Consider the following 13871-nt stretch of genomic DNA (forward strand, 5'->3'; position numbering starts at 1 on the left):
CCTAAAACTGGTAAAATCGATACTAATTCCTAAGCGCTATGCAAATTAATCAGATTTTGCTAAATTAAAACTTTTTGGAATTAAACCAAAAAAAAGTGTGTGCGGACGTCCGTTAGCATAGTCGCTATCATTTCCAAAATTTTTAAGACAAAATATTGATTATTAAAGAAAAAAATCCGTCGGAACCTAAAACTGGTAAAATCGACAATTTTCTAAGTATAACATTCCCTTAATAAGCGTCCCAACGGTAACTTTTAAGAATTTTGTCTGGATGCTAGCGCCACGCAGTGAAAACCTCGGACAAAAACGCTGCGATGCAAGTTAGAGAGAATTTTATTTTGAAACTTCGCGCGCAAAATACTGCTTAAACTATTATGCATATGCTTGAAGTCACCTTCAGCAGAAGTTAATGACATTTTTTTTCATTTTTAACGCTGCAGAAAAAAGTATTGCGATTACTCCGTAAGTTTCTAATAGAAAATTTAACGCAGAATCCGAATTTCAACAGTTTAAAAGTTGATCTTGCTGTTTTTTTTTTAGTTTTTTAAAAAAGAAACCGAATGGGGACCCAATGGGGTCTTAACGGGTACTTCGTCGAGGCTCTATTCGGTTCCTTCGGTCCGCCCGGGAGGCTGGATACATTTTTTTTACATAATTTACTTTTGATTCTAATAATTAAGGTTTTCCGTATTTTACACAATTATTTTAATTATTATCTTTATTTTTTATTTAATGGTAAAGGTATTAACAAAATTAAATCATGTAAAAAAATGGTATCTAAATTATCTGTTTTCTATCAAATTAAACAACACTATTTTGTCTTACAAATTTGGCTAATATTGCTGCAAATAAAGTATAAACACGGAAAGAACATATTTAGAGATTATAACCGTTGAATCCAATGAAGGATTTCAAAATTTCAATGGACTACCCTTTTTTCGGGATTTCCTTTTTTTTCAAAAAGGACCAAGAACTTCCACGAGCTCATTCCACTTTTCAAAATGGGCGATTTTTGGACCATATTGATGTACATCTCCCATGAAATCCTTTTGAAATTTTGATGTTCAAAAAGAAGTAAAAGTTGGAAGTACAAGCTGGAAACAAAAACATAAGAGGTCCTATGTTTTTGAAAAATTTGCAATGTTTAGTATAGAAAGAGATAGAGAAATTCTATTCCATTATATCTCTTTATCAGTCTAAATTCCCACCTATTTTATTCAATCTCCTCTTATTTATTTCATGATATCCTCCGCCTATCAACGTCTATCTTTTTCTATGTATTTCCTAATCTAAAGTCACGTCTCTCTTTTCAATCCTCTCTTCTCTATCTCATTCTATTCATCATTCATCCACGTGAATATTTTACTATCTTTCTGTCAATCTAAATGTAAGTCTATCTTTTTCAATTCCCCTTTTCTATCTTATGCTATCTTTTATCTACCCACGTCAATATCTTTTTATCTCTCTGTCAATCCTTTTCTATCTCTCGTTTAATTTAAATTCCCGTCTATCTTTTTCAATTATCTCTTCTTTATCTCATCCTATCCTTTATTTATCCACGTCAATATTTTTCTATCCTCTTCCCTAACTCATCTTATCATACATCTATGAACGTCTATTTTTTTTATATCTCTTTGTCAATCTAAATTTATGTCTATCCTTTTCAATCCCCTCTTTCTAGTGCGTGATCAACGTCAAATTAATTTTTTTAATAAATTACATAACTTTTCGATGGTTTCCAGAATTCTAAGGGATAGGAAATGATAAGAGTGCTCAATCGCGGAAGATAGAAAAAGAGATAGACAAAGATTCAAATTCATATTATGGAGTGGTATCTTTTTCTATCTCCCAATTTCTGCATTCCTCAATCTTTCGCCTTCCAACACGGAAACGCACAGTTTGAAAAAAAAAGTCCGAGACCTGCTAGTATGAAATCATTCAATAAATTGACTAAAACGATCACTTCAAAATAACTCTTTCTATTTCAGGGCAGGGACAATTTAGTTTTGCCCTTAGTAATCTTGGGTGCAGTCTCAGTTATCGGTGGACTCTCAGGCTTAAGGTTACCCGAAACGTTGCATCACAGACTGCCCCAAACTGTGGAAGAGGGAGAGCTTTTCGGAAAAGATTGGACATGTGCAGACTGTCTTCGTTGCACTCCAATCAGGTAATTTTCCCACAGTTATTTAATTTTAGGTTCCTCGTATTTATTTAATATACCGCAGAATTAAAACGAGATTCATTTTTTTACCAGACCACCATCAACAACTACTTCATACGAAGATCTCTCTGGCTGTGAAGCTGTGGAACTGGACGAAGTTCCAGAATTGCCAAAAATGGAAGAACAACGTCCATCAGCTGGTGTTCGGCGTTTAGCTCGCCAGACGAGTATGATGGAAACTCAAAAAGATTCGGACGGTGCGATGAAAATGACTTATTGGTTTTAGGAGAACCGTGTTAAAATGGGACCAAAACAAAAATGTTCTCGCTTCTTTCTTTCTCATGATATCTACTGACTGAGCAAACTGAGAAATAACCGAGAATTACATAATAAGTTTTAGGAAATGTAAATTTTGAAAGGTTTCAAGAGAATAAAGAAAATTTTCATAAGATATCTGAAAACATTTCAAATGATTATTCATTTTGATAAATTAATTTTAAGGCAATTTTTCTAATTATGCGGATTTTTTTAAACTTTATGAAAAATACTAAACATTTTCACCGTGGCCGCTAGACCAGGAAACTGAGATCTGACAGGGATTTTTTTGAGACCAATAAAAACCGGGTATTGACTGCCAATCTAGTTTTTGATTGGGCATTTTACATATTTTTAGAAGAAAAAACTATATAATCACGTGTTAAACATCCAACATTTGATACCACATAATATAATGCAATTTAAAATAAGTTCAATTTTTAACTTTTTAAATTATAAAATCATTCACTTTACAAAGCATACTTCTAAAATCTTTTACTTAAAAAATTCGTCGTTTTAGATCTTCATTTTTAAGCGGAAATTCTCAATGAAGAGAATCCCAGAATGCAGTTTTGAAGATTTAAACAATTAAGAATTAAAAACGCATCAAATTGAGAATTTTTCATCATAAACACTAGGGTAGTCCAAAAATCCATGGCCAAATTTTTTTGCATGCTACAGGGCAACGACCCCCTCCCCCCATTTTATTCCAAATCCGAAAAAAGAAATTCCCGAATTTTTTATTTAAGCAGGTGCCGGTTTTAACTTGGAAGTTTCCCATGTAAAATGCATGGGGAAAATCACTTTTTTGAGTTTTTAGAATAATTTTTTAGGGTTTCAAAAAATGTGACGGGAAAGTATGTGGGCCTGTAGAGAATTAACTGACGAAGAATTTCATCTATCAAACATATGGGTTTGACACCCCTAACACGTCTCCACGAGTACCTGAAAACTACCTTAAAACAAAAAATGTCATTTCTTCATAACCTTTTGAACAATATACTCTCGCCTTTTGCACTAAAAATTATTAATATTGGTCAACTGGAATATTTATCATCATTGGTTAATTAATTTTCAATTATTTAAACAAATATAATTTGTTTAAATAATGTTTTTTTTCGAAAATTCGTTTCCCTCCTAAAAATTATTACTATTAGTCAAGTGGAATATTGATTAAAATTCGTTCAATAATAGTTTATTATTGAAACAAATGGAATTTGTTTAAACAATTCTTTTCTAAAGTTCTTTTTTTCGTTAAAAATTATTACTATTTGTCTAGTGGAATATTTATTATCATTAGCTCAATGATTTTGAACTGTTTAAAGAAATGAAATTTGTTCAAACAATTTTTCAATAAAAATTATTAATATTTCTTCAGTGTAATATTTATCAGCATTTTTTGATTATCTTTTTTTTAATTTTTGTTTAAATAAAAAATATCACCGAAATATAACTGATAAATTAATTATTAATCTGTAATTAATTATTACTGATAAATATTCCACTAGACGACTAGACTCACAGTAATAATTGTTATTTAGAAAAATTCGAAATGAAATTATTCAAACAAATTTCACTTGTTTAAATAATTGAAAATGAATGAACTAATGTTAATAAATATTCCAGTAATCCAAGAGTGATAATTTTTAGGGAAAAAACGAATTTTCCAAAAAAAAATTATTCAAATAAATTACATTTGTTTAAACAATTACAAATTAATAAATCAATGTTATTAAATATTCCACTAGAATAATAGTAATAATTTTAATGGGGGGGGGGGGGTGCAATTTTCGAGAAAAAATGTAAACAAAATAAAATTTTTCTAAATAATTCATAATTAATTATCCAATGATAATAAATATGCCACTAGACCAATAGTAATAATTTTAATTAAAAAAAATACGAGAATACAGTGCTCAAAAGGTCGATTTCATGAAGAATTGACAGTTTTAGTTTTAAGGGTAGTTTACAGGTACTCGTGAGGGTGTGTTAGAGGTGTCAACCGCATATGTCTGATACATAAAATTCTTCGTTGGATAATTCTCAATAGGCCCTCATACTTTTCCGTAACATTTTTTCAAACCTTAAAAAATTATTCCAAAAACTCAAAAAAGTGATTTTTCCCCATGCATTTTACATGGGAAACTTCAACTTAAAACCGGCACATGTTAAAATCTAAAATTAAAGAAAATAAAAAAAATACGGAATTTCTTTTTCCGGATTTGGAATGAAATTGGGGGATCGTTGTCCTCTAAAGAAAAAAAGCGTTTCTGAGACACACTAATAAACTTTTCAGTTGATCAACTGTAAGTATAAAAATTATTAATGGCTTTAAAAATTGAACTGTATTTCGTTGATTAAAAATTGAACAATAATTGATTTTACAAGACGATTCTGAATGCGTTTAAAGTTAAACAATTTACAGATTTCCACGTTAAAAATGGTTCATTCTTCAATTGAGGGTATTGAAAATGATGATTAAGTACTTTAAGCTGAAGTTCAGTTTTATTTATTTTAAGTGAACAAATTTTTAGCTTTGAGAGTTCTAAATTTTTAATTTTAGTGACTAATTTGAGAAAAAATCATACTTTCTGTAAAATTCGTCTCCGTTAAAAATTTGAGAAGATTTAAAAAAATTTTAAACCTGGATTTTTAAATATCGAGAAACAAAATTTAAGAGTTTCAAGAATTTTTGAAGGTTTCAAGAGAGTAAAAGTCACTCGAAGGAAAAAATTCAAATCTGTTACTAATATTTCAAAAACGAATATACAATATTTTAAAGGCCAATTTTTCAAGTTTTGATTTATTAAAAATTTTAGAAAAAAATTGAGTAAGTTTACGAGATACTTAAAATCTTCAAAAGATTCAAAAATAAATTAAAAACTTGTAAAGATTAAAGATTTTTTTTAAATGTAGATAGAATATAGTTTCTAATTATTTTGGTATTATCGATTGATTATTGATTAATTATTGAAGAGTTATTACACAAAATAATTATAAATATTATTTATTTTAATAAAAAGTGAGTTTTATATGAACTATACTATAAAAACATGGAATTCTAATTAAACTGTCCTAATAAAAGATTATATATTTTTTTGCAATTACTCTTCAATTATTATTATTATTGATTAATCGTTAATACCAAAGATATAAAAAATTCAATCTAAGAATTATTTGCCGATTAGAATACCAAAAATTATTAACCGGAGATAAAGTTATAGAAATAAAAACTGTCATGTTAACCAACTCTGCGCATATAATTAAGATATTGAAATTCAATTGAATAATTAACTGAAGAGGACCACCATCGTGTACCGAGATGTCTGAAGCAATTGTCTGAATCTACTTGTATTCATTTTTACGCGCCAGCATAAATTACAAAAATATTATTTTGATTAAATATAATAAGACATCACAGTACATAAAATTATACATATTATTCGTGCTCCTAGTAAGAGGAGATTTGTTATCTACAACCGGGAAATAACTGGCAATTTGTTAGGCGAAAATTAGTAGATGCTCTTCCTAGCGAACCTCATAAACCGAAAGATTACGCAATCGCGTGTTCGTAAAGTGACCATAATAGTGACCGTTGCGTCCACTGGGTGCGCTAGAGCATATTTTTTATCAGAATATTTCACGTAAAATTCAACATTTCTTTTATATTTTTACATATTTAGGGGTCTTTATTTTATTTGCAATTTTTTAACACGTGAGTATATGTTAAGTTGAGAATAAATGTAAAAAAATGGTGAAAACATGTCCTAGCGGGCCCAGTGAATGGGACGGTCACTTTACGGTAACGAAATTGCGTAACCCGTCCGTTCACACGATCCACTGCGGCTGTTCCTCTCCAAAAGACAAGTGGAAATCATTGGAGCCTTCGTGATGTCGTGGGAGAATTGAATTTATTTATGGTGAGTGTACAAAATAAAGAATAGAAGAACGTCGGACGATTTTTGAAGGGATCGATTGTCCGCTTGCCGGCGCTTCTTCAGCTATACAACGTCACAGCCGAGTGGTCCTGTTATAACAGCTGAAACAAGTATAAATTCATTTTTCACTCTCAGTTATAAGACGATATCTTGAAAATTTTGTCAATCTAGTTTAAGCGGGCATGAGATTGTTAAGAAAATAAGTGGGTAGGTACTGAGTTATTGACCGGAAGGGGGAGGAGAGGCCATTTAAAAATGTCATATGTACAAAAACCGTCTCGTTTGCAGATAAACAAATAATATAGAGGCAGATAGACAGATAATATATTGTTATTAATTATTATTGATATTATATTATTAATAATAATATTCAGTATTAAATAAAACTGAAAAATTAATTAAGTAATACAAATATAAATCGAAATTATAAATATGAGTATGCATAAAAAAAATATAATAAAAAATATAAAAGCGACTTCCATGTAAAATTGCAAATTGGCCTTACGAAAACATATTATAGGAAAATCAGTATACGGTTATAAAGATTTTACTCAAATTGGTTCGCGATTATGGGTAACTTATTACGTAAAATAATATAGAATTATATATAGAAGATTATTATGCGATAATTATTATTAAATTAATTAATACAATAATACTGAAGCAATAAATACAAAAAGTAGGCTCCTAATCAAAATAGAAATTCTGGAGAAATTAAATTTACACACAAAAAACCCGTTTAGAATTTCTTTAAAATCTGTTAAATAGTTATATATCATTTAAAATCCCTTGAAAATTAATTAATTCCATAAAATTCTTTAGAAACCCTTGAAAATGATAAAAATCTCTAAAATCTTTAAAATACTTGGAGGTCCTATCAATTCCTTTAAATCTTCTGAAGTTCTTTTAGATTCCTAAAAAGCTTTAAAACCCCCTAGAAAATTCTATGATATCCGTTGAAATTCTTGAAGTCTCTAAAATACTTTGAAACATCCTGAAAACTTTCGAGATTCAATAAAATCCTTTAAATCTTGTGATATTTGTTGGAAATATTAAAACACCTTATGATTGTTAGATTCGCTACAAATTCCATGAAATTTTATTGCATTGCATTTATTTTTTAATGTTTTCTGGAAATCCCTTAAGTTCAAGCCTAAAATGATAGGAAATCCTACAAAATCCTTTAAAATCCCTTGCAATTTTCAAAATATCTTAAAATTCTTTAGAATCTGTTAAATAGTTTTAATTCCGTTAATCCTATGAAATAATTGGGGGGTCCAAAAAAATACCTTAAATCTTGTGGAATTCTTTGAACTCTCTTAAACTCTTTGGGAATCCTAAAAAATTCTTTGAGATTCATTCAAACTTTTTAAGTCTCTTGAAATTATTTAGAATCTTACAACAATTTAAAGTCTAATTCATGTCAAGTCATTTAAAGTCCATTCATTTTATGTAACTTCCTATATATCATTAAAGTTCTCTAAAAGAGACCATTTCGACGATTAGAAATCTTTGAAATTTTTGAGAATCAATAAAATTATTTAAATCTTGCGAAATTCCTGGAAGTACCTTAAAATCCCTTAAAATCTTTAAAGATTCTGTAAATCTTTTGAAATATATGGAGATTCTATAAAATCCCGTAAATCGTACAAAATTTCTTGAAATCTTTGGCAATGCTACAAAATTCTTTGAAATTTTTTAAATCTCTTGAAATTCTTTGGAATCTTTAAAGATATATAAATATATTAGTGTAAAAATTCAATAAAATAAGTACGAATCATTTGAAATTACTTGAATATAAATTAAATTAAATGTATTCATTTAAGTTCTCTGAAAAACCCGTCTAGATTCATAGAAAACTTTTTAATGCCTCGAAATCTTTAAAATCCTTGAAGTTCTGATAAAATTCATTGTATCTTGTGAAATTTCTTGAAATACCTTAAAATTCCTTGAAATTTTTGGAACTACTAGTAATTTCTCGCAATTTCATTTCAATTAATTTATTTCTTTAAAAATCTTAAACTCGAGCTTAAAATCTTTGAAAATCCTACAAAATTCTTTGAAATTTAGAAATTTTAGAAACCTTTTGAAATTATTTAGAATCTGTTAAAATAACCTAAAATCTTATAAAATTTAGTAAATTCTCTTAAATAATTGTAGATCATATAAAATCCCGTAAAGTTTGTATGATTTTTTGAAATCTTTGGAAGCCTCTTTCTTTAGAAATTATTAAAATGTATAAATGTATATAATCGTGAAATCCCAGTAAAAGAAGTAAAAATCATTTGACATCCCTGAAATGTAAATCAAATGAAACTTAGTCATTAAAGTTCTCTAAATAAAACCCGTTCAAATTCCTAGAAATCTTTGAAATTCCTCGAAATCTTCTAAATCCTTGAAAATTCAATAGCGTTTATTAAATCTTCTGAAATTTCTTGAGATGCCTTAAAATCCCTTAAAATGTATGAAATTGCTCGAAATTTAATTTTAATTAATTTATTTCCTAAAGGTCTCTAAAAATATCTCATAAAATCAGCCTTAAAATCTTTGAAAATGCTATCAAAAATTTGCCACCCTTTGGAGTTCTTTACAATCTGTTAAAATAGTTTTAAATATTTTAAACCTCTGTAAATCCTTTAAAATAATTGGAGATCCTCTCAAACCCCGTAAATCTTGTGCGAATCTTTGAAATTCCTTGAAATCTTTGGAAATTATATTTCTGAAAAATAAGTGGGGAAGGCCAGGTCTCCATGGGTTCCATGCAATCCCAGGCCTGAGTTTCGTTAAATTATTTTCTGTAGCTGTGCAATACTTAGCATAACTTGAAAATATATTATATCGCATCTTCTGTATTTCTTAATTTATAAATTGACTCCATTTAATTCGATCTCGTAAAACTTGACTAAAGGAAGCACAACACTCGATTTATATCATAGGAGAAACTTCCCTACAGTGGATAATCATTATTTAAAAATACTAATGTACGTAAAATAATTTATTATTTTAATTTAATTGAAAGTTAAAACGCTATACGTTCTGATAAATCCAAATTAAAACTATTTCTTTTTATTTGTGCTGTTAATTAATGATTATCTATTGTAGGTTGCGTTATCCACTGTAGGGAAGTTGCCCCTATATGGTCTTGTACTTTTTTTTGGTACCTTTCCAATAAACGACGTTTTAATTCAGGTGGATAAGCAACGTATATGTAATGGTCTGGCATGTCCTCGCCAGCAGCTGCTAATGATTCGTCCATAATTTCTGCTTTCCTCCTGTCGTCCAACCTTCCAGAGCCGTGTATATTTGATTCGTGATAGTGTGAAGTGGTAAGATCGGTACTATGATTATACTGCAGAATTCCACCCTCTCTGTCAATCCTCGAGTCCTCTGCGGAGCTAAACGATCAAAATTTATTAGCTATGTACTCCTCAATGCTAATGAAGTTTCTACATCTTTGGACTACTGATGAGCAACATAAAAATATGATGACACCGACTCCTTCTATAAAATCAGATTAGAAATAAAATTGCTGATAATTAGTAATATAAAAAAAAATTCGGCAAACTTACTTGAAAACTATCCATACGATGTAGTAACATCCGAATACACTTGCGGACAATAGGACCAAAAATGTAATCAGTAAATACCACGGAGTATGACGCTGCGGCCTCTTGGTGTCTTCCCAGTACCTGTCGCAACTTAGATACCAGCAAATTGCTCGGTTTAACTCGCCTAAAATTATTTATTTTTTATTTTACATAATTGGAAGTGCTGAATAAAAAATGTTTTTTTTTCACTTTCAATAAGAAAGCGTCCATTAATTACGTAACGATTTTTCCGGAGGTAGGGTCCAAAAAAACTTACGATTCCTTATTTAGAGCGAGGGGGCAAGTCCACGGCATTTCTTACAAAGTTTCCGGGTTTTAAAGCAAAAATTTTGTAGTATTTTGTTATAAGTAAAAATATTAACAATAAGTTTTATAATCAGCCTTTTTACTACATACTTGCTATTCGCACATTCTAAAATTGAAAAATTGTATTTTTGACATGGCAATGAAAAATTTGGTCACTAACATTATAATTTTTAGGGTTTCGTAGCCCCGGGCAGAAGCCCTTATAGATTCGGTCGGGTATCCGTCTATCATACTTTTTTCAAGAAGGGGAAATGAGAGGAAATTTGGGGTAGGGAAGTGCCGGGAAATAAGGGGAGGAAAAGTAAGGAAAGTAAAGAAAATTATACGAGGGGAAGTAGGGGAAATTGGAGAAGGGGATGAGATGGAAAATGAGGATATGAAAAGGCGTGTTAAATATTTTGAACACTTTTGATCACTGCTAATCGATTTCCCCTGAAATCTTTCGGAATCTCTGTAAATCCCTTCAAATTTTCGAAATCTCATTAAAAATACCTGATATCCCTAAAAATCCTTGAACATACTTTATTTCGACATGTAATCCTTTTAATAGATTTGAAATCCCACAACTTTTTTTTAATCTCGCAAAATCCTTTATAATATTAGGACACTTTTTGAAATGCCATTAAATCTTTTGAATTTGTATAAAATCCTCTAAAATTCGTAAAAATAATCTGGAATCTTTTGAAATCTTTTTAAATCCTTTTGAAACTAGTGAAATCAAAACCCATTTATATCTCTTAAAATACGTTTCAATCCCTTAAAACCTTAAAATATATAAATGTCTAGAAATATTTCGCATCTTTGGGTATCCCATGATATCTTCTTTACGGTGAAAAGAATTGATTACTTTAATCCTACGTGTTTTGGAAGGAGGGGACACCAAAATTTAGGACTCCTTTCATGTTCAACATCACTATTGCGTAATTAATGGACGTTCCCTATCTAAGTGGAAAGCTTAGAATTAAAACATTGAATTGTTTAAAGCCTTACTTGAGATTACAATATTAAAATTATTGTCTATATGCTCGGAATTTTAAACGCTTACTAGTTATTTTTTTGTTTTTTAATGAATTCTATTTTCAGCAAAAACTGATAGTTGCTTTGGTTTATTTCTACGTTAACAGTTTATAAGGGAGACCACCGTACAGTAGATAATCATAATTAAAAGCACAAATATACCTAAAATCATTCTTTTTAACTTGTCAACACAAATAGTGTCCTAACTATGAATTAAATTATTTATTTTACATACATTTATATTTTAACATATTGATTATATACTGTAGGTTCATTATCTACTTCAGGGTCGTCTGGTACTTACTTTCGACCTCCTGAAAGTCACGTAACGAGAGATTAGCAAGAAGTCCCGCGATGCAGTCTCGCACAAGTATCTGAAAATAAAAAGATTATCCGATTATTAATGAAAAATGTTTGTTTCTGGCTATTGAGTAGTTTTCACTGTTAAAATAAAATAGAAGATATCTTCTGTTGCATTATTCGTAGTATCTTAATTTGTTGATTAAAAAAAATTAATCAATACCTATATTAGTAGTAGTGATACACCAAAAACTTTCTCAGCATTTTTTTTACTTGCAGATTTTTAAGTATCCGTTATTCTTCAAAATAATTAAAATAATTAACTTTTCCCTATTTATTCTAATTTCTCTTTTTTCTGAAATCCGCGAAAAAATATTATAAAGTTGGAAATTGATTTCTCCACTGTTTTTTGAATATTTCAAATAAAATTTTTGATCTGTTGAACTTTTCCCCATATCTAGCACATGTTTTGAAAAAAATATATTTACCGAAATTCGTTGGTGTAAATATTAAACAATGAAAAAGTAACTCTTTGAAAGGAATAAGTTTTATTTTTAGATTTTTTTCTATACCTGTCATATGCTTCTAAAATAATTGAAATTTTTGCTTTTCAGAAAAATGGTCGTCAGCTTTTTCGTTAGCATTTTTTTACAAAAATTCAAAGAGAATTCTGAGAAATGATTTTTAATTTTTTTCCTATTAATTTTGCATTTAACATTAATATGATATTTATAACAAAAATTTTATGATAACGATCCCATATTTTGAAACTACTCATATTTACGTAAAACATCATTATGTCGATGCAGACACTCCTTATAAATAACACTCAGGTGGTTGCAACTTAAAAATATGTGTTAATTTTTATATTAACAAACTAACGAGTTAAAGAACCACTTCATGAATAAAAATACTTGGAGATCTCATTTTTCAATTTTTTGTTTGGGATATATGAAAAAAATGCTTAGTTGCCATTTTTTTAAACTTTAAAGCAATTGTTAAAGTTATAAACAAATTTAATAAACAAACGCATATCTTAGCGATTTCGCACTTTGTTGCATTCAAAAAATGGAAAAAAATGTGTTTAAAATAAATAATATGTACGATTTTATAAACATTTTTTAAAACAGATTCACAACTTGACTACTTGTCAATAAAACGATGTTGTTTTTTACGAACAGATGATATAATTTGTTATTAATTTAAATAAATTTGATAAACAAATACGGTTTTTAGTCAATTTTCATTCGACAGTTTTAATTTTTTTCTTCAACAGAATTAACTCTAAATAACTTGAAAAAATCCTTCTCTTTTAATATCTTTACAAAGAACAATAATTTTTCGTTTTATAAACAATTTCATATACGAATTCATATCTTGACTACTTTTCAACAAATGAATGTAGTTTTTTACGCAATTGGCTGCCGCAGTGACCTGGAAAATACCTGATTTATTAGGAGACTTTATAAGGTGACATAATCTGTTATTTATTAAATAAATTCTATAAACAAATACAAACTTTCGTCAATTTTCAATCGGCAGGCTTAGTTTCTTTGATGGCATTAATTATAAATTTAATACATTTACTGAAAAAATCCGTAATTTCATTATTCTTAAAGTAAAGATGTGCTTCTAGATGTAACGGTCTTTCAATCTTTACTATGAATTTATAATTTCTTTATTAAATTTATTTAAATATGTAACACATTTTGTCACCTAAAAAATTCTCCTAATACATGAGGCCTTTTACGAGTTACTTGCAAAAAATTTCCTAAAAAGCATCCTTTTTGAGAAGCAATCAAGATTTGAATTTGTTTATAAAATAAAAAATTATCATTTGTTGACAAAGAATAAACGAAATGAGCTGTTAAAAATTAAAGAAAATCTGTATTAAGTATTTACATGAAATTTTTACATTTTACTTATTTTTATCATAGGAATTAGGTGTGAAGAACGTGAAATAGCTAAGATATTTGTATTTGTTTATAAAATTAGCAATTACTTTGGATTTTTTAAAGTACAAATATGCATTGTTTGTACGTATATCCCGAAGTTTTTTATTTTGTCGGTATTTACGCAAACACAGCTGCAGCGGATTATCCCCATATATATATATTTATTTATTTAAAAATTTGTCATAAGGACAACCGCAGGATTTCGCCGGGAGCGGGTGCTAATCTGAAAAATTTCACCCGCTTCCAGCGAAATCGCGGTAAAATTTCAGCC

At 29.0% G+C, this 13871-nt stretch overlaps 2 protein-coding genes across 3 annotated transcripts in view; one reads left to right on the plus strand and one right to left on the minus strand.

The window, feature by feature from the left end:
• The window catches only part of LOC117167758 (carcinine transporter), a 27187-nt gene extending 24575 nt beyond the window's left edge, over window positions 1–2612 (plus strand). Inside the window, exons 10-11 of the mRNA XM_033352923.1 lie at window positions 1989–2167; window positions 2255–2612. Of these exons, the coding sequence (XP_033208814.1) occupies window positions 1989–2167; window positions 2255–2447 (372 nt within the window). The 3' untranslated portion in view covers window positions 2448–2612. The remainder of the gene's footprint in view (window positions 1–1988; window positions 2168–2254) is intronic.
• Window positions 2613–6372: 3760 nt separating this feature from the next.
• The window catches only part of LOC117168184, a 21949-nt gene continuing 14450 nt past the window's right edge, over window positions 6373–13871 (minus strand). The window contains exons 6-9 of one of the 2 annotated variants that reach the window (XM_033353639.1): window positions 11650–11719; window positions 9984–10146; window positions 9576–9809; window positions 6373–6515 (exon numbers count right to left, since the gene is read on the minus strand). In XM_033353639.1, the coding sequence (XP_033209530.1) occupies window positions 6488–6515; window positions 9576–9809; window positions 9984–10146; window positions 11650–11719 (495 nt within the window). In that variant the 3' untranslated portion in view covers window positions 6373–6487. Of the gene's footprint in view, window positions 6516–9575; window positions 9916–9983; window positions 10147–11649; window positions 11720–13871 lie in introns of those variants that run through there. The other variant, XM_033353640.1, reaches the window with a different exon arrangement.

The sequence above is a fragment of the Belonocnema kinseyi genome, chromosome 2 (genome assembly GCF_010883055.1).
Source record: "Belonocnema kinseyi isolate 2016_QV_RU_SX_M_011 chromosome 2, B_treatae_v1, whole genome shotgun sequence".
NCBI lineage: Eukaryota > Metazoa > Arthropoda > Insecta > Hymenoptera > Cynipidae > Belonocnema > Belonocnema kinseyi.